We start from the raw sequence: 22,527 nt of genomic DNA, 5'->3' as shown, positions 1-22,527 counted from the left end.
ACATCTTCTAGGTATATGTGTCCTCCATCCTGGTGTATATGTTCTCCATCCTGGTATATTAGTTCCCCATCTTAGTCCCATCGTGGTACATATGATCACAATCCTGGGCCCATCTTGGTATGCAAGTCCCCATTCTGGTATATTGGATCACCATCCTGATATATGGCCCTCTTCCTTGTACATATGATCCCCATCATAGCCCTATACTGGTATATAAGGCTCTCATGCTAGTACTTATGGCCCTCATCCTAGTATATATGCCCCCATCCTGGTATCATCATGCGTCTATCCTGGTATATATGATCCTCATCCTGGGCCCATTCTGATATATACTGTATGTCCCTCATCCTGGACCCATCCTGGTGTATATTCTTCCCATCACACCAGACACATAAAAAAAATAAATTTATAATCACCAGTCCTCTTCTGATGTCAGCAAGCAACTTCAGTGTGCTCTGCCTCATGACATCACTGTCATGGACCCCCAGTTACACATTGACATCTGCTGCAGAAATATTCACTGCTCCCCATGCCCAGGATTATGGATGTGGGGAGCAGTGAATATTCATTTTCTTTAATAGTGGACACACCTGATTGACCAGCTGCTGCAGGATGTTGGTAGCTGGGTAATTACATGTGCCACTATTAAAGAAAATTAATATTTACTGCTCCCCACTCTCATAATCCTGACCACCTCTCAGCGGCAGCTTTAGAGTCAAGAGGGATTATGGGCAAGGGGAGCAGTGAATATTAATTTTCTTTATAAGCAAGCATGTGTGCTGGCCACAGCGCTGAGTCCTGCCTCCTGTGACACGCACCTCTTCCACTGACACCTTCCATCGCCACAGCCATGTACAGTCAGAGTCAGACTATAAGACACCCCCCCCCACTTTCAACATTTTTTGGGAAAAAGTGCCTTTTATAATCTGCAAAATAGGGTGAGTGTATAGGTACAATTTCATAGAGAAAATATCCCATAAAAATAAATATATAGTTGCACCCCTGTTCTGCTGTGCGCATTGTGCCTCTAGACTTCCCCAACAAGGAAATACAGTACAGACCAAAAGTTTGGACACACCTTCTCATCTCTAGAACAACTGTTAAGAGGAGACTTTGTGCAGCAGGCCTCCATGGTAAAATAGCTGCTAGGAAATCACTGCTAAGGAAAAGCAACAAACAGAAGAGCCTTGTTTGGGCTAAAGAACACAAGGAATGGACATTAGATCAGTGGAAATCTGTGTTTTGGTCTGATGAGTCCAAACCACCGTGTCTTTGTAGAACAGGGGAACGGATGGACTCTACATGGCTGGTTCCCACCGTGAAGCATGGAGGAGGAGGAGGTGTGATGGTGTGAGGGTGCTTTGCTGGTGACACTGTTGGGGATTTATTCAAAATTGAAGGTATACAGAACCAGCATGCCTACCACAGCATCTTGCAGCGGCGTGCTATATCATCCAATTTGCGTTTAGTTGGACCATCATTTATTTTTCAACAGGACAATGACCCCAAACACACCTCCAGGCTGTGTAAGGGCTATTTGACTAAGACGGAGAGTGATGGGGTGCTATGCCAGATGCCTGGTCTCCACAGTCCCCAGACCTGAACCCAATCGAGATGTTTTGGGGTGAGCTGGACCGCAGAGTGAAGGCAAAAGGGCCAACAAGTGCTAAGCAGCTCTGGGAACTCCTTCAAGACTGTTGGAAAACCATTTCCGGTGACTACCTCTTGAAGCTCATCAAGAGAATGCCAAGAGTGTGCAAAGCAGTAATCAAAGCAAAAAGGTGGCTACTTTGAAGAACTTAGAATATAAGAAATATTTTCAGTTGTTTCACAGTTTTTTAGGTATTTCATTCCACATGTTTTAATTCATAGTTTTGATGCCTTCAATGTGAATCTACAATTTTCAGACTCCTGATAATAAAGAAAACTCTTTGAATGAGAAGGTGTGTCCAAACTTTTGGTCTGTACTATATATGACCTTTCTTCCCAGCCACTCCTAATATTGACCACTCATCTTCCCACTGCCTCAGAAAAACAGAAAAATGGGTACATGCCAGTAAACTTTAACCCCTTCACGACCGGCCGATTTTTCGCTTTCTGGTTTTTTTTTCGCCATTCTTCTTCTGAGAGACATAACTTTTTTATTTTTCAGTCAATATGGTCATGGGAGGGCTCATTTTTTGCGGAACAAGCTGTACTTTTAAATGAAATCATACTTTTTACCATATAGTATACTAGAAAAAGGCAAAAAAAATTCCAAATGCAGAAAAAATTGCAAAAAAAGTGTGATAGCACTATTGTTTTTGAGATATTTTATTCATTGTGTTCCCTATATGGTAAAACTGATGTGTGGGTGTGATGCCTCAGGTCAGTGCGAGTTCATAGACACTAAACATGTATAGGTTTACTTATATATAAGGGGTTAAAAAAAACCATCGGAAGTTTGTCCGAAAAAAGTGGCGCACATTTTACGCCATATTCCGTGACCCGTAGTGTTCTCATTTTTCAGGATCTATTGCTCAGTTATGGCTTATTGTTTTGCTGACGTTTTTAACTGTTCCATTTTTACGCAGATGCTACGTTTTGATTGCCTGTTATTGCATTTTGCGCAAAAATTGTGGCGACAAAAAAATGTTATTTTGGTTTTTGGAATTTTTTTGCTGCTACGCCGTTTGCTGATCAGATTGATTTTATATTTTGATAGATCGGGCGTTTCTGAACGCTGCGATAACAAATGTGCATATATTTTTTTTTTTATTTTTTAAAACTTTTTTTTTTTACTTTTTTTTATTTTACTAGTTCCCCTAGGGGGCTAAAGCGATCAACAATCCGATCGCTCTGCCCTATCTGCTGATCACAGCTACAGAGCTGTAAACAGCAGATACGCTCACTTTCTGCTTCACTGGGCTGCGGGCTGAGTGAAACTGAAAGTAATTCATGGCATGTACAGGAGTCATCACATGACCCTGTGCTACCATGACAACTACCGGAAGTCACGTGATCACGTCACGTGACTTCCGGTATCGGGCGGTAAGTAAAGGTTTACCGCGATCGCGATTATAATGGCGCTGCCACATATTGACAGCTCCATTTAAGGGGTTAAATGGCACAAGCAGATAACGATTCTGCTCGTGCCTAGCAGGCACACATCTCAGCTGTAAAAATCAGCTGAGATGTGTGCCGATCGCGGCAGACCGCGGGCTGTAACATTATGACCGGTAGGACGTAATATTACTGCCCGCAGTTGTTATGGGGTTAATTATTAAAGTACTATTTTAAAATGTAAAATTTGCATTTAGTGAAAGTCCAGTAATATTAGCATGGCCTGTTTTGTTTTTATGGTAGATAGAGGATTGCAAAATGCATGACTAGTCTCATTAGCTGCAATCAGCAAAAAATAATAATATGTGGGATATGTGAAAAAAATAAGAAAATACAGAAGAAAATAGCATTTATAGCTTCTATAGAGTTCCGGATTTTTAGATACAGCTACATATATTAGTAATCTATTTTGCTGATTTTTTGTTAATAGATCCAATCCTTTCAGAGTGCCCATACTGCTACATGACCTATGCATTTAATAGTTACATTAATAATGCAATAATAGAACATCTCTTAAAGGAGGACACTTGGTGAACCGACATCTAAAGACATCTTGTTTAAGGAGAGAACAAAAGAAAAAGCATAAAAGCATTAAAAATGTAGGGTCAAAATGGCCACAGCAGGATTCAGTTTTTTGAAAGCAAAGTAAAAGTATATCAAGAAAATACTATTTAGCACTAAGCTAAAGAGTATTTTATTCAACATAATATATTTGGATTTATATACAAAGCAGTTATACCTAAAAGGGCAAAAGTATTCGGTTCCTACCTGGGTTGAAAGCTTAGGCTGCCATCACTTCCCTCAGTCAATTTTACATAAGTCAAATTTCCATTTGTCTGTACTGCAGATGTTCTTTTCACATTGCTGAAAAAAAATATTAATTTTGTTAAAACAATGCAAATATTAACATTGATAATAATACAAATGGTTTGTCAATTTTTGCAATCTGCTTTTTTTAGAAATGAGAGATTAGTGAACTGATTAATAATGAATCATATTGTCCCGCGTAGCATCGGACTGGCTACTGGAGGAATCTCCAGTAATGCCAGGCCTGGATTCAGGTACCTGCACTGCACTCCAGAGCTCTCACCTGAGCTCCGGCGTGCAGCCAAGACTGTACTGTGAGTGTCGAGTGATTGATTCCCCGGTGCTGGCGGTTCAGTTCATGTCAGCTGCAGACAGGCCGGGGTGATCTCCGGTGCTCTCACCTGAACTCCAGAGATCAGCCTGGCCTGTCTGCAGCTGTCAGGAACTGAACCGCAAGCGCCAAGGAATCAATCACTTGGCGCTCGCGGTATAGTCTAGTCTGCACTCTGGAGCTCAGGTGAGAGCTCCGGAGTGCAATGCATGTACCTGAATCAAGGCCTGGCATTACTGGAGATTCCTCCGGTAGCCAGTCCAACGCTGGTCATGCTTGCCAGGTAAGACGAGCATGGCAGGAGTGTTCAGACCTGCTTGAGTCTGACGCGCAACAAAAGGCAACAAATGCAGGGGACACCGGGGACACAATAACAGCAGGGTGCCCGGGAACTGGTATACCTCCTATCCTCTCCGGCAGCTCTTCTACTCTCTAGGCCAGCCTCTATACAGTCTCCGCAACTGTTGCCGAACAGGTACTTGGGACGCTAAGAAGATCCTATACAGTTAGGTCCAGAAATATTTGGACAGTGACACAATTTTCGCGAGTTGGGCTCTGTATGCCACCACATTGGATTTGAAATGAAACCTCTACAACAGAATTCAAGTGCAGATTGTAACGTTTAATTTGAAGGTTTGAACAAAAATATCTGATAGAAATTGTAGGAATTGTGCACATTTCTTTACAAACACTCCACATTTTAGGAGGTCAAAAGTAATTGGACAAATAAACCAAACCCAAACAAAATATTTTTATTTTCAATATTTTGTTGCGAATCCTTTGGAGGCAATCACTGCCTTAAGTCTGGAACCCATGGACATCACCAAACGCTGGGTTTCCTCCTTCTTAATGCTTTGCCAGGCCTTTACAGCCGCAGCCTTCAGGTCTTGCTTGTTTGTGGGTCTTTCCGTCTTAAGTCTGGATTTGAGCAAGTGAAATGTATGCTCAATTGGGTTAAGATCTGGTGATTGACTTGGCCATTGCAGAATGTTCCACTTTTTTGCACTTATGAACTTCTGGGTAGCTTTGGCTGTATGCTTGGGGTCATTGTCCATCTGTACTATGAAGCGCCGTCCGATCAACTTTGCAGCATTTGGCTGAATCTGGGCTGAAAGTATATCCCGGTACACTTCAGAATTCATCCGGCTACTCTTGTCTGCTGTTATGTCATCAATAAACACAAGTGACCCAGTGCCATTGAAAGCCATGCATGCCCATGCCATCACGTTGCCTCCACCATGTTTTACAGAGGATGTGGTGTGCCTTGGATCATGTGCCGTTCCCTTTCTTCTCCAAACTTTTTTCTTCCCATCATTCTGGTACAGGTTCATCTTTGTCTCATCTGTCCATAGAATACTTTTCCAGAACTGAGCTGGCTTCATGAGGTGTTTTTCAGCAAATTTACTCTGGCCTGTCTATTTTTGGAATTGATGAATGGTTTGCATCCAGATGTGAACCCTTTGTATTTACTTTCATGGAGTCTTCTCTTTACTGTTGACTTAGAGACAGATACACCTACTTCACTGAGAGTGTTCTGGACTTCAGTTGATGTTGTGAACGGGTTCTTCTTCACCAAAGAAAGTATGCGGCGATCATCCACCACTGTTGTCATCCGTGGACGCCCAGGCCTTTTTGAGTTCCCAAGCTCACCAGTCAATTCCTTTTTTCTCATAATGTACCCGACTGTTGATTTTGCTACTCCAAGCATGTCTGCTATCTCTCTGATGGATTTTTTCTTTTTTTACAGCCTCAGGATGTTCTGCTTCACCTCAATTGAGAGTTCCTTAGACCGCATGTTGTCTGGTCACAGCAACAGCTTCCAAATGCAAAACCACACACCTGTAATCAACCCCAGACCTTTTAACTACTTCATTGATTACAGGTTAATGAGGGAGACGCCTTCAGAGTTAATTGCAGCCCTTAGAGTCCCTTGTCCAATTACTTTTGGTCCCTTGAAAAAGAGGAGGCTATGCATTACAGAGCTATGATTCCTAAACCCTTTCTCCGATTTGGATGTGAAAACTCTCATATTGCAGCTGGGAGTGTGCACTTTCAGCCCATATTATATATATTATTGTATTTCTGAACATGTTTTTGTAAACAGCTAAAATAACAAAACTTGTGTCACTGTCCAAATATTTCTGGTCCTGACTGTAGGTGCCCTGACTAGTGGAGGGCAGGTGAGGTACACTAGACCTCACCACTAAACTAATCAGACACTAGGAAAGGTAAGTCAAATTAGGGAAGAGACACAAAGATAAAGCCTGAGAGCAGAAGACTTGTTTAGCAGAACCTTTCTCCAAGGCAGCTAGAGACCAAATGACTTTGTATCTTCAGCAGGGATTGCTGGGATACACCCCTATTTAAACCTAAAGGGCGTGACTACAAAGTGAGGGCAGCTGACACTCAGCTAGGAACTGATGCAAGAGGAAAACTGACGTTTAACCACTTCAGTACTAAGAGAATTAAACCCATTTAAATGTAGTGTCGATGAGAGGCTCCAGCGAAATGCTGTCACAGGTCTCTAAAAGCTGGGAGACGAACGTGACACATTCACCACAATCCAAAATTTTCAAGATTCCATTTGTGCAAATTCCGGCAAAATGGCATAGTCAGTATGAAGCCTAGTGAAACACAGCAGCAATGAATACCTGGAAAGAGAAGATGATAGAAGGTAGAAGACAGAAGGAAAATATATAGAATCCAAGTGAATAACCCGTGCGAGCAGAAGAGGTATGGGGAAGACTGAGGAATGTTGAATATTACAGATTTTTTATTCTCTTCCCATCTGGCTCAATTGGAACTGAATGTATTTGATACAAATTAAAATTCAAACAAATCAGGCAAATTCTAACATCAGCAAATTTTATTATCTCTATTAGAAGGTAATGAAAGCCACAAAAACAGTACCTTCCACGAACATTATTAACTCCTTCACCCCAGGCTGATTTAATTTCATTTTTTTGCTCCCCTTCTTCCGAGAGCCTTAACCTTTTATTGTTCCACTAATGTTGCCATATGAGTGCTAGTTTTTTTGTGGGACGAGTTGTACTTTTAAATGAAACCATATGTTTTACCATATAGTGTACTGGAAAATGGCAAAAAAAATCCAAATGCGGAAAAATTGCAAACAAAGTGCATTTACATGATTGTTTTTGGATATTTTATTCACCATTGTCATTATATGGTAACAGTGATGTGTCAGTGTGATGCCTCAGGTTGGTCCGAGTTCATAGACACCAAAAATGTTTAGTTTTATCTAAGGAGTTTAAAAAATTCTGAAGTTTGTCGAATATAAGTGGTGCACTTTTTGCTCCATTGTTTGCAACCTGTAGCATTCTCATTTTTCTAGCTCTATGGCTCAGTGATGGCATATTTTTTGTATCTCGAGCTCGCATTTTTAAAGGTGTCATTTTGATTGCCTGTTATTGTATTTTGCGCAAAATTTACAGTGACCAAAAAACGTAATTTTGGTGTTTGGAATTTTTTTGCTGCTACACTGTTTGCCAGTCAGATTAATTGATTTTATATTTTGATAAATCAGGCGTTTCTGAACGCGGTGATACCAAATGTGTGTATATTTATTATTTTTTAATCCTTTATTTTCAATGGGGCAAAAATGGAGTGATTTGAACTTTTAGGTTTTTCATTTTTTAAAACTTTTTTTTTTACTTTTTTTTATTTTACTAGTCTCCCTAGGGGACTTTAAGGATCAGCAGTCTGATCGCTCATTCATTTCTGTTGATCACAGCTACACAGTTGAGATCACCAGAAATGCTCATCTCTTGTTACAGGCAGCATTCTGCCAGCAGGAAGTGAGTCATGATAGGAAGGTTGAACTAGATGGACCTAGGTCTTTTTTCAACCTAAGTAACTATGTAACTATGTAACTATGTAACTATAGCTACAGGAGTCATCACATGACCCTGTGCTACTTTTGCAACATCGGCTTCATGTGATCACATCACGTGACTTCTGATGGTGGTGGCTGAGTGCGTGTTTACCACGGCGGAGATTTGTTCAAATCAGCTGACGTGCAGGAATCACCTCCGGATGCCGCAGCAGCCACAGGTGATTACACCTTGATGGTTTACATACCAGTATGACCCATTGGGCTAAAGAACACAAGGAATACACATTAGACCAGTCGAAATCTGTGCTTTGGTCTGATGAGTCCGAATTTGAGATCTTTGGATCCAACCACCGTGTCTTTGTAGAAAAGGTGAACGGATGGACTCTACATGGCTGGTTCCCACCGTGAAGCATGGAGGAGGAGGTGTGAGGGTGTGGGGGTGCTTTGCTGGTGACACTGTTGGGGATTTATTCAAAATTGAAGGCATACTAAACCAGCATGCCTACCACAGCATCTTGCAGCAGCTTGCTATTCCATCCGGTTTGCGTTTAGTTGGACCATCATTTATTTTTCAACAGGACAATGACCCCAAACACACCTCCAGGCTGTGTAAGGGCTATTTGACTAAGAAGGAGAGTGGTGGGATGCTACGCCAGATGACCTGGCCTCCACAGTCACCAGACCTGAACCCAATTGAGATGGTTTGGGGTGAGCTGGACCGCAGCGTGAAGCAAAAGGGCCAACAAGTGCTAAGAATCTCTGGGAATTCCTTCAAGACTGTTGAAAAACCATTTATGGTGACTACCTCTTGAAGCTCAGCAAGAGAATGCAAAGAGTGTGCAAAGCAGTAATGAAAGCAAAAGGTGGCTACTTTGAAGAACCTAGAATACATATTTTCAGTTGTTTCACATTTTAAGTATTTCATTCCACATGTTTTCATTCATAGTCATGATGTCTTCAATGTGAATCTACAATTTTTAGAGTCATGAAAATAAAGAAAACTCTTTGACTGAGAAGGTGTGTCCACACTTTTGATCTGTACTGTATGCAGACCACTCATGTGAGCATCATTCTGCTCGGGTACGCTCGATGCTCGGCCCAGTATGAGCTGCATGCAGTGTTTAAATGACTAGCACTGGCAATAATGTTATTGGATGTAGAGTGAACCACCACAAAAAATGGAAAAACCCCACCCACCCTCTTCCAGAACTGTTCTGTGTATGGCAGGCTGCATGTGGGCAGTGACCCGAACTGCCCAGTTAATGACTCTCATTGGAATTAAAGTGAAGTCCAAGCCCTAAACCAAACTTCCACAGGTATGTCCATCTCTAAATGTAACTAAAAAGGAGAAAATACTTCATTGGAATATTTAAGAAGAAAGAAAGAAAGAAAGAGAGAGAAAGGAAGGAAGAAAGAAAGAAAGTTTGAAAGAAAGTTCGTAAGAAAGTTCCTTCAAATTACTTCTGGTACCATTAGTACAACCAAAAAGCTTTTCTTTCACAATATACTATAAACATTTACTTTTAAGTAAATGGAAAGTAACAGTAGAAAATGTTCACAACCTAAACCCAACAGGGCTGTCTACAGGGCCAAATTTCTCAAAAGGCCATGAATTGCTATGGCCTAGAGATAGCAGTCAGGGGGCATATAAACAGAAGAAATAACAACCAGGCTATATAAAATGTTGGTTTTTAAATTTACATCCATATACAATAAATACATTCAGGGTGCAGTGCAGCAGTTACTTTTTACAGTTCCTTGCATCCTCTGAAGACATCCTGGATCCTAGGGAATAGACACAGTGGGAGATGTAAGTGCAGCGCTGGCTATCTACTATCTCTTCCTATGCCATGGCTTCTAGCTGTGACATAAGATGTCTTAAGAGGGGAATTTAGTTAAGGCGGCGTTACATGCTACGATTTATCTAACGATATGTCGTCGGGGTCACGGTTTCCGTGACGCACATCCGGCATCGTTAGCGACGTTGTTGCGTGTGACACCTACAAGCGACTCCGAACTATCGTAAATAAGTTGAAAATCGTTGATTGTTGACACGTCGTTCAGTTTCAAAATATTGTTCATCGTTTGGGATGCAGCAAACATATTGGTTTGACACCCTGCCAGCGACGAACAAAATCCAAACGACCACCTTGGTCAAACAATATATCGCTGATCGCTGTTACGTCGTTGGGGAGATGTGTACGTGTGACCGCTAATAAACGATCTATGTGCGACCTCGGCAACTCGTATCAGCGATCTGGGCGTGTCACATCGCTAACGAGATCGTCAGATAAATCGTAGCGTGTAAAGCGGCCTTAACAGTGAGTGACATCAGTGCCACAGAGAGGGGGCACAAAATTCTATGCTAAAATGTATGAATCCGGCCCTGGTTGCCTACGAATGTTTGGGAAATGGGGAGGCTTGACAAGGAAACCTTCAAGAAAAGGCTTAAGGTCTCAATGCGAACTCTTTATCTTATTGTACTAAAATTAAAATGCTGATGTTCCGTCATTTCCAAAAGGACCTTTGTGCACCAAGAAAACCAGTGCCTGACTTCCACTGCTAACTTTCTGTTCCTGAAATCTAAACTTTTATATTCCTTTGATAAAATTCTGTAAGTAAAGGAAAAAGTGAGTTTTTATAAAAACGTTGTTGTAAGACATCATGTGTTAAGAATACCTGACCGTTCACAGGTATATGTAGGATATAAAATTCTCTCATAAACTATTTTGTATTCACACAACAACCGGTATTTAACTAGTCTTAGAATTATGTTAAAGTCTTTCAACAATGTAATGAGTTTTACGCTTTTTTTTTTTTGTTGGGGGGGGTGTGAAAAGGGGGGAGTGACTCTTTTATGCATTATTTTCTATGATTAGAAGGGCGAGTGACTTTATAAATAGTTTAAATGCTTTATAAATGTTTGAGTTACATAGTGTTTTCATATGCATTAATGAATAAAGCTCATTTCAGATTTCAGCTAATTTCTTGTCACCAGAGACCAGTTCTTTATAGGGGTTCACATGGCTGCTGTATAGAAAGAGCCAAGCTTTTTAATTTCAAGGACGACCAGGAGAATTTTAAAAGCAATTATGCAAACAAATTGTGAAAATAATATGAAATAAGTAGTTATCAGTAGAAAACCAGCAATACAAAGTATTTATAAAGTTACTTAACATTTTAGGTTTAAACTACTTAATTAGTTGAAAACAAAAAAATACCTTACATTGACTAAAGGTGATCAAATCTTGTGAAAATCAAATTTGCATGCGTCAGCACATTTTTTTTTTAACACCTTCCAATTTTTTGTTTTTGTTTTTCTCCGCCCCTTCTTCTAAGAGCCATAACCTTTTTTCTTATCCATAGAGCCATGTAAGGGCTTGCTGTTTGAGGGATGAGATGTACTTTTGAATGACACCATTTATTCTGCCCTACATTGTATTGGAAAGTGGGGAAAACATTTAAAGGGCAATCCCACAATTCCACAGAGCATTGGTCTGATCAACAGAAATGCTGATCTCCTGTGAATATCAGCACTCTGCCGCCATTCACAGGAAGCACATCGTGACAGTGATAAGGGTCATCATCTGACCTCATGCTGTCATGGCAACCCATTAGCACCCTGCGATCGCATCACAGGCCGTCGATGGTGGCAGGGAACACTGCGATCCCCACTGGAACACATTAGATTGCGCTTTCACAGCTTAACAGCATGGTCTAAGGGGTTAACAGGTGCAGGTGGATCTCTGATCCACCTGCGCCTGTTTGCTACAAATCTCTGCTGATCAGATCAGCAAACATGTGGGGGAAAAATGCAAACCTGAATTAAAGGGACAGACACGGCCAAGGACATATATATGTGAAGGGGTTATTTCATAGCAAATCGATTCACCACAAATCACAATACTGCAAAATCTGGAAAGATGTGTGCAAGGGTTCTTAGGAAAGTATGGGACCTCTTGTAAACGCTTTAATGCTAAGTCAGCAATAGTAATTTCAAAGTGACATCACCATAAAAATTGAATAAACAGCTGGTAGCCAACAGCAACCCATAGCACATTAAAAAAAAAAAAAACAGCAAACTGACAGCGTTTTCATTTTTTAATGAAAAAAAACAGTCCAAAAACGACTGATTCCTCAGTCATTTTGTGATTAGACAGATTGTTCTTTGCAAAACCTTGACTCAAACTGATGGTGTCGCTGACAGAGGAAGCATCATACTGCTTTTACTGAGATAAACAATGTTCCTCATATGCCATAACACCTTTCACGTCCTCTCCACTAATACATTTGCTATTTGTGATCTGTACTTACTACTGCAGGTGACGGTGGTGATGCTTCTGCCGCTGCAAGTGACTCCTACATTCTAAGCCATTGTGTGGGTGTAATCCCGGCGTCACACGGTACGATATATCGTGCGATATGTCGGCGGGGTTACGCCATTAGTGACGCACATCCGGCATCGTATGACATATCGTACCGTGTGACACCTCCGAACGACTGTGAACGAGCAAAAATACTCACCTTATCGTTGCTCGTTGACACGTCGTTCATTTTCATAATGTCGTTCCTCCGTCTGTGCTCCGGTTGTTCATCGTTCCCGTGGCAGCACACATCGCTCCGTGTGACACCCCGGGAACGACGAACACAGCTTACCTGGGTCCCGCGGCTCCTGCCAGCAATGCGGAAGGAAGTAGATGGGCAGGATGTTACGCCCCTCTGCTTCTATTGGCCGGCGGCTTTGTGACTTCGCTGTGACGCCAAACATCCCTCCCCCTTCAGGAAGAGGATGTTTGCCGCCCACAGCGAGGTCGTCCGGGAGGTAAGTGCGTGTGACGGGGGTTAACGACTTTGTGCGCCACGGGCAACTAATTTCCCGTGACGCACAAATGATGGGGGCGGGTGCGATCGCTCATGTGATCGCACAATAGACCGACTCGTGTGACGCCGGCATTAGTTTATTTTACATTACCCAATCCATTACCATCGCTATTTTGTCTTTTACCAAAAATGATTTACAACACTATATATATTTTTTGATAATACTATCGACCCCAATTATTCAACCCTTGCCCAAGAGGACATAACAAAATTATATGCATGTACAAGTACAGAAAGCAAAATGTGTCACCAGGCCTCAGCATACGCTTGGTGTATGGACTTCCACCCTGACAAGGGCAGCACCCAAGTGTACTATCTGTCCCACAACCTCATCAAAACGCCGTCCCAACCAGTTTCCCTCTCATTCATGAGAGTTCATCACGGAAGAAAGAAACATTAACCTGCAGTGGCAGGGATTCGTACAAACAGGGACGTAACTACCGCGGTCACAGGGGTCGCCATTGCAACCTGTTAGGGGCAGGTTAGCCAATACTAGTTAGGGGCTCTCGACCGCATTGCAGATCAGAAGCCAGCTCCTTTCTGTGAGACAGGAGCTGCTCTGATCTGTCGCAGACCACGCGGCCACTATATGACCTGCTGCCGTTGCTGACACCGGGCCCCCCTGCCCGGTGTCAGTGGTGTCAGCATCGGGTCCCCTCCCCCGTCATCGCACACAGCAATGATAAAGCATAGAGCGGCTAGTGCCACTCCATGCTTCATCAGCCTCCCCGTGTGCGGTGACGTTACTCCTGTGCGACTGCTGTGCTGAGGCATGCAGAGCACAGGGCGGGAGGACGCTGACCAGAGCAGCGGGAGAACAGAGGAGAGAGGTGAGGATAGCAGCAGTGGAACGAGGAGAGGTGAGGACAGAGCAGCGGGGGGACGAGATGAGAAGTGAGTATTTGTTGTTTTTTATATAAATTAGTGAGTAATCAGTGGCCAGAGGCCTTGGGGGGCTGTATTATTATACATGGAGGCCTGGGGAAGCTGGCTGCATTATTATACATGGAGGCTTGAGGAGGCTGGCTGCATTATTATACATGGAGGCCTGGGGGTGCTGCTATATATATGGAGGTCTAGGAGCTGCATTATACATGGAGGCATAGGGGGCTGCATTATATATGGAGGTATATGGGGCTGCATAATAAACATGAAGGACACCTTATACATGGACTAGGTGTGCATTATACATGGAGGAATATGGGGCTGCATAATACAAAATGAAGGATATCTTATATATGGAATATAGGGATGCATTATACATGGAGGAGTATGGGGCTGCATAATACAATATGACGTTTTATGGGGTTGCGTTATAATACATATAAGACTATGGGGGCTATATTATAATATATGGAGGACTATGGTGCCTACCTTACACATAGACTATGGGGGTCCATTATAAAACATGGAGGACTATGTGGTGCAGTATACTATATGGAGGACTATGGGGTGAATTATAATACATGGAGAACTATGGGAAATGTATTATAATAAATGGAGGACTATGGAGGTATATTCTAATATATGAAGAGTTATGTGGGACCCTTTATACTATATGGAAGGCTATGTGGGGGCCATTATAGTATTTGGAGAACTATATACACGGGGAGGACAAAGATACAATCAGGGGATGGGAATGTTTTGTGCTCAGGGAAAAAGGCTCTTTCCCCTCAGGACCCAGCTTTCCCATGCTCTGATATGGGAATGCTGGGGGTGCTGAGGGAAAGATGTTTAGCAAAGCATGGGGAAGCTGGGTCCTGAGGATAAGATGGATATCAACATAGGAAAGCTGGGTGCTGATAAAGGGATTTCAGATCATGGGAAACTTGAGTGCTGAGGGTAAGAGCCAAGTGTCAGTGTCATTATCCCGTACCCCAAGTGTCAGTGTCATCTCATACCCCAAGTGTCAGTGTACGTGGAGAGGGGGGAGCACAGGTCTGAACTTTGCAACGGGACCCATCAAACTCTAGTTACGCCACTGGGTACAAAGATGCACGAAAAAGCAGTGTGTGGAAAATGAACAGTGGTCTAATTATTCCTGATATTTGCACCTTATGTTTTGCACTGCACTTTATACTTAGTTGTATTTTATCCAAATTTATCAAAAGTTAAGTTTTACTCCTCGTTATCATGAAAAGTGGTGCAAAAAAAAACAAAAAAAAATTTATGAATTTTTTTCATCACTTAAATAAAAAAAATTGTACATGTTTGGTATATGTATAACTTGTAACAACCTGGGGAATCATACTACTAAGCCAGTCATTTAGGGAACATGGTAAATAAAAAAAAAAAATTGTGGAATTGGAGTATTTTTTGCCAATTTACTGCTCTTGGATTTTTTTCCCCTTTTCCAGTACAATATATGGCACAATGAATGGTGTAATTCAAAGATATAAGTTGTCTCGCAAAAAACAAGCCCTCATGTGGCTATATTGATAAAAAAATAGAAAAGTTAAGGTTCTCGGAAAAAAGGGAGGAAACAAATAAAACAAAAAACGGAAAATCCCTTATTGGTGAAGGGGTTAAATTTAACCCCTTTCCACAAAATGATGTGATAAATGCTAAATACATACTGTACATGGTCAAAATGCCAGCACCTGTAATAGGGCACTGTATTGTTGTTTTGTGTATACATGTAAAATTTGAATAGTAATACAAAAGTGAAAAAAAAATACTTGCAATACGGAAATTTTTTGGTTGATTTACTCAAAATAAATTACAAATTGTCTAAATTGGCCGAGGCCTGTGAATTTCATAAAGTTTGACTCAAAATTCAATATACATCAAATTGACTTACTCATCTCTAACTTGGTCTAAACGATAATAGTAATATAAAAAATGAATGAACTATGTAGAATGCATTTAAAAAACATTTTGGCATATACAGCTACTATACTGACATTTTTACACTGCTTTTATGCAGCTGTTGCACAATGAATAAAGAGTTCATACAAAACTCTACATTTACTTTTATCCTGCAAACAGACAAAAAGGATCCAACAGGACAATGGAAGGAAAAATACCGAAAAACGCGAACTGAACTCAGAGCTTTCAGTTCCCGTAAAAATATGTCTGAGAAAGCAAGTCTGGAAATATAAGAAGCAGTATGTAAATCAGCTAAAATCATAGTAAAACTTGAACCTTTATTAATACACAAATATAATAATTGTTTTCCACGCCAAGGGTGCTCATTAGAGTTGAGCGAGTAGCTATCTATTCGTACTCGCTATACTCATGAGTATTGTCTAATACTTGTGTATCCATTCCGAATAGCGTGTGCAATGCATGCCAATGGGGAAAAACTCGCAAAGTAACGATTACCCCGAATGCCATTCTATTCGCTACTCACACGAATTGTACGGCATTTGGGTTACTCGTTACTTTGTGAGATTTTCCCCATTGCCTTACATTGCACACGCTATTCAGAAAGAATGAGCGAGTATTAGACAGCACTCGCTATGAGTATAGCAAGTACGAATAGTTAGATACTTGCTCAACTCTAGTGCTCATGAATTTTAAAGACAGTTTCTGTATGCCTATTATAAAAATAAAAAGTTTTAAAAATAAATGCTTAACTCCTTCATGACATATGACAAGTTTATGTCATGATTGGATAGGGATTCATGATTTAAGATGTTAACTAATGTCATTGTAATTGTGCAGGAACTGTGTATGCATAATCACCGCACCGGTAGAAGCTCGGTGTAAGGGCTGGTTCACACTAAGCGACAGCGACAACGAGGTCGCTGTTACGTCACCATTTTCTGTGACGTAACAGCGACCTTGTAAGTCACTGTTATGATCGCTGCTTAGCTGTCAAACACAGCAGCCGAAGCAGCGATCATAACCGCGAGAGCAGGGAGCCGCGCACACTGCTTAGCGCTGGCTCCTTGCTCTCCTAGCTACAGTACACATCGGGTTAATTAACCCGATGTGTACTGCAGCTACATGTGCAGAGAGCCGGAGCCGGCAGCACAGGCAGCGTGAGAGCTGCGGAGGCTGGTAACTAAGGTAAATATCGGGTAACCACCTTGGTTACCCGATGTTTACCCTGGTTACAGCTTACCGCAGCTGCCAGATGCCGGCTCCTGCTCCCTGCTCGCTTCATTCGTCGCTCTCTCGCTGTCACACACAGCGATCTGTGCGTCACAGCGGGAGAGCGCCTTTGAAGAAAACGAACCAGGGCTGTGTGTAACGAGCAGCGATCTCGCAGCAGGGGCCAGATCGCTGCTCAGTGTCACACACAGCGAGATCGCTAATGAGGTCACTGTTGCGTCACCAAAACCGTGCCGTAGCAGCAATTTCGGTAGCGATCTCGCTATGTGTGAAGCACCCCTAAGTGACACAGCCAGGGGTGGTACTAGCACTCCCTCTCCCACCAAATCAGGGCCCATGTGACTTGATCATGGAGTCCCGAGCATTGCCATGGTAACCTGAGGTCTAATGACTAACTGTGTAATACCAGAACACCATAAAAAAAAAATAGGCAAAAGCAATGTCTTTTCATCATAAAACTGACACAAAGTGGACTAAAACACAATTGGAGATGAGCAGAGATATGTGAACTTGTGAATGTTTGGTTTGGCAGGTTCAGCCGGACTTTAGATAAAGTTCAGTTTGGGACCTGGACTTGACCCGAACCCCAATGGAAGTCACTAATTGGGCAGTTTGGTCTATGCCCACATGTAGACAGCCATAAACAGATCACTTCCAGGAACGGGTGGGGTTTTTCCATTTTTTTTGTTTGGTGCACATTACAGCCAATCACGCTGTTGTTACCCCCAGTGCGTGCCATTCAAATACTGCAAGCGGCCCGTACTGGGCTGAGGACTGTGCATACCCGAGCTCAACGATGCTTGTGCGAGTGGTTTGCACACGTAAAGCACCCAAACTCCAAACCTAAACACAAACAACAACCGTTTTGTGCAACTTTGAAAAGATGGACACCTCTGAACAGAGGCCAAGTGAAGCTTGGAGTAATTCTGCTGCCTCACTAAATTGAATGGATCTGATGTATGGATGGTGCATATCTGGTGTATGGTGTATATTTGGTGTATGAAGGTGGGATGTATGGATGATGTACGGATCTGATGATGGATCTGATCTGAATCATGTATTTCAGAGATGTAGTTGGAAACCCTAATGTAGGTGCTCAGCATAGAGCACAAAATAATTGTGAACTTATCCAAAATGTTTTGTACCCCAAATTGCAACCAAAAGCATTCAACTCAACACACAAAAAAAAACAAGTCCCCACTCAGATCCATCATCCCTTAATAGAAATATAGGGGGTTTCATATTACTGGCAGCAATTTTCATTTTTCCCTTCACATTTCTGTGAAGCATCTAAAGAGTTAACTTCTTGAATGTGTTTCTGACCACTTTGAGGAGTAGTTTTCAAAATTGTCACTTTTGGGTGTTTTCTGTCACATAGGACTCTTACAGTCATTTCAAATGTGATGTTGTCCCTGAAAATATTGGTTTTCCAAATGTTGGAAAAATGACAAATTGCCGATAAATTTTAACCCTTCTAACTTCCAAACAAAAAGAATGATGTTTAAAAAAATGATGCTGATGAAAAATACACTAGAAGAATGAAGCGCTGCTGCTATCATAAAAATACTGGTGCCCAGAAAAAAATAAGACAATTGTATTAAAGATTTCTGGCACACAAGGGAAGTGCGAGATAAATGGAGATTGTGTTTATAATTTTTTATTCTGCAAAAAGGGTCAACCAAATGCCAATGTTTCGGCTCACATCTGACCCTTTCTCAAGGCAAATCACGAGGCAGGTAGGTATGAGTATAGGTACTCGCCGGACAGCTAGCCCACTGGATACAGTCCTTTTTGCACCCCACTGTTTCTCCAGGCACCATTATCTACCTATCTGCCCTGGTCTCTTATGACTCACCTCTGCCTCCTTCCATCCTCTGGTATTTACAATTGTAATTTGTATTCTGCTGAGTATCTATACCAAAGCCTACCTGCCTCGTGATATATGCCTTGAGAAAGGCTCAAATGTGAGCCGAAACATTGGCATTTGGTTGACCCTTTTTGCAGAACAAAAAATTGTAAACAAAATCTCCATTTATCTTCTACTTCCCTTGTGTGCCAGAAATCTTTAGTACAGCTGATGTAAAGTAGACATGTGGGAAATGTTATTTATGAATGATTTTATGTGATATAACTATCTGGTTTAAGAGCATAAAAATTCAATGTTCGAAAATTGCGGAATTTTTATATGTTTTTGTCAAATGTTTTATATTTTCCATAAATAAACAAAAATTATATTGACCAAAATTTACCACTGTCATGAAGTAATGTGGATGAAAAAACAGTCTCAGAATCACTGGGATCCTGTCCCATGTATTAGTACAGGCTCAGGGTTAGCTTTTTCATTTACCATTTGAGACCATCTTAGACCATGCACATTTAAACATTGTTTTTTTCCTTTCTGCACTTTTGGGTTAATTCCTTCTCTGATGCAGCAGCAGACTTACTCAGCTGTCATCTGTTGAGCACTTCTGGGCTGTATATAATCCCTCTGCTTCCTGGAGAGGTTGCTGGTTATTCTTTTCAGTTAGGAGCTAGCTAGGGAACAGAGAGGACGTGTAGTTTCTGCTGCTGCTATATGCTGTGATTGTTGTAGTTGTTGCTACTACCCCCTTTTCTTTGTACCCTTACCCATACACCTTTGGTTAACCCCTGGTACAGGTTTTTTGGTGTGTATACATTTTGTTTGACCCCTGTTAGTCATTCCTTGCTGGTGGATTTGTGGTATCTCTGTCCCAGTCGGTTCCCTGGATATCGGGGACTTAGTCAGCAGGGCCAGGACAAGAGATAGGGCCACGTTCGAGGCTCAACCCTGACTACCATTATGTCTACCATCGAGATAAGGGACAGCACAGGGATCCTCGTCTTAGGGTCAGCCAAGGTGCCCCCATACCATCCTTATCTCCCCAATAGTGATCTGTTAATGTATTCTAGAGTTATGATTGTGGTAGTTGCTGATACTACCCCTTTTTCTTTGTACCCTTACCCATACTGTAATAGTGGAATATTGTGGATTGTGTACCATTTTGTGTGGGTTAATGTTTGGGCATGGTTCACTGTCCATTCTGTGTTCCTTGTGTGTACATTGTCCCATTTGCAAGTTTAATTCCTCCCCTGCCAGGCTTTTGTTCCTAAGTCGGGGAAAGGGGCGTGAGATCCACCTAAACTCTCTGCTTACCTGAAGAATTGGGCAGTCTATTTGAGAATTTTAAGGAAGGATTGATCCTCTGGGAGAAGCTGGGACTTCACAGAGAGATAGGGACATTTATGCCACTACTGGACAATTTTACCCTCTGTTTTGTGGATTATGTTATGGACCGTTTTGTTTTACTTGGAATAAATGCTCTTTGGATTGTACCGCCATCTCTCGCTCTGTTGATTGTGTGATATGGGAGAAGAGGTTATCCTCTGGTGCAGGTTCTTTGGTGTGTATAAATTTTGTTTGACCCCTGTTAGTCATTCCTTGTTGGAGGGTTTGTGGTATCTCTGTCCTGGTTGGTTCCCTGGGCATCGGAGACTTAGTCATCAGGGCCAGGACAGAAGATAGGGCCACGCTGGAGACTAGAGCCTGACTACCATTAAGTCTACCATCAGGATAAGGGACAGCACAGGGATCCTAGTCTTAGGGTCAGCCAAGGTGCCCTGGTACCCTTTTTATTGCCCCATCACAGAGCCGTTAAAGTATTCTAGAGTTACTACCATTTAAAGTGGCACTGGTCAGAATTGTAAAATTTGTCCTGGTCAGGAAGGTAAAAACAGGCTGGGTGGTGAAGGGGTTAAAGACATAAAGATTTTGACATGAGAGCTCACCAATGAACTATTTCTACAGTGATTTTCATAACAAAACAGACAAATAGGAAAGTGAGAATAGTAAACTGAATTGATGAAAAGCATAGGGCTCATGTAGGGATGTTGAGACAGGGCTAATTCCATGTTAGAAATATTTCTTCCTTTGCTATTTTTGCCTTTTTAGATTCAGGTAGCCTAGATCGGAAGTTATTAGTGAGCACTGACTCAATGCAACATAAAACCATTGGATATAAAGATATAGAAACGTTTCCAAATGACATCCCAAATCCATTTTCACAAATATTCTCTCTTTACTCGATTTTCTGTCTTAATATAAATGAACTTTTTTTTATTAGATATATAATCAAAACAAATAAAAAAATTAAATGTATAATTAATAGATTTTATATCTTATTAATTATTTAGTCTTAATCTAAACTTATTTTTTATGGTTGTTTTGCAGAATTTTAATTAACACTTAGGGGTACTTTGCACGCTGCGACATCGCAGGCCGATGCTGCGATGCCGAGCGCGATAGTACCCGCCCCCGTCGCAGCAGCGATTTCCTTGTGATAGCTGCAGTAGTGAACATTATCGCTACGGCAGCTTCACATGGACTCACCTGTCCTGCGACCGTCGCTCTGGCTGGCGACCCGCCTCCTTGTTAAGGGGGCGGGTCGTGCGGCGTCACAGCGACGTCACACGCCAGGCGGCCAATCGGAGCGGAGGGGCGGAGATGAGTGGGATGTAAACATCCCGCCCACCTCCTTCCTTCCGCATATCCTACGGAAGCCGCAGTGATGCCGGTAGGAGATGTTCCTCGCTCCTGCGGCTTCACACACAGCGATGTGTGCTGCCACAGGAGCGAGGAACAACATAGGACCGTCGCGTCAGCGTAATTATGAATTACGCCGACGCTGCACCGATGATACGATTACGACGCTTTTGCGCTCGTTAATCGTATCATCTAGGCTTTACACACTGCGATGTCGCATGCGATGCTGGATGTGCGTCACTTTCAATTTGACCCCACCGACATCGCACCTGCGATGTCGCAGTATGCAAAGTGCCCCTTTAACCTTCAGGTTTAAAGTTTTCAAGTAAATATTAGCTAATTATTACTAAAAATCAACATATTGTTGAGACTTCAACATTAAGCTGATAAATTAGGATAACTAACCAATGCCTGAGATTTTTTTTTATTTGTAAAATATATTCCAAATAATGCCCTTTTTTTTGGATGAAGGTGAATGTTGCTGGGAACTCTGCCTCGTCACTAATCCGCCTGTAGTGCAGCTCTTGAGGATAATACCGCACAGGCTCATGTAAGCTCAGGTATAAGAAAATATGTTTAATTTAAATGGAATGACCACTATTCCACCTAGCTAATAAGCAGTGAGACGGCTTGACATTTACTCTAAGGCTGTAATATGTCCTATCTGAGGCTTAGCGGTTACACACTGGAAATCCTCTACATGTATTTATCTGCATTACTATAAATGGTAAAATGATTTATTGCTCACATCCAATATTTTCTTAAAATAATTTATTTCTGGATTTTCGACTGTTTTATAGATACCAGTTAAGCTTTCGTTTATGCTTCTAAGAATTTATGGCCGTCAAACCTCCTCCTGCACAATAATGAAAGGGGCTTAATGTTGATGTTACTGCAGTCAGTTTATCAAAAATGCTTAGCTAAATATAAAAA

General features: G+C 41.8%; 1 protein-coding gene across 1 annotated transcript in view; it reads right to left on the bottom strand.

Annotated features, from left to right (window-relative positions):
- TMPRSS15 (transmembrane serine protease 15) overlaps positions 1-22,527 on the bottom strand; it is a 447,907-nt gene that overhangs the window by 68,118 nt on the left and 357,262 nt on the right. Inside the window, exon 19 of the mRNA XM_075333062.1 lies at positions 3,871-3,966. Within this exon, the coding sequence (XP_075189177.1) occupies positions 3,871-3,966 (96 nt within the window). The remainder of the gene's footprint in view (positions 1-3,870; positions 3,967-22,527) is intronic.

Source organism: Anomaloglossus baeobatrachus, chromosome 2 (assembly GCF_048569485.1).
Source record: "Anomaloglossus baeobatrachus isolate aAnoBae1 chromosome 2, aAnoBae1.hap1, whole genome shotgun sequence".
In the NCBI taxonomy this organism is placed as follows: domain Eukaryota; kingdom Metazoa; phylum Chordata; class Amphibia; order Anura; family Aromobatidae; genus Anomaloglossus; species Anomaloglossus baeobatrachus.
This window is presented reverse-complemented; position numbering and strand designations above follow the sequence as displayed.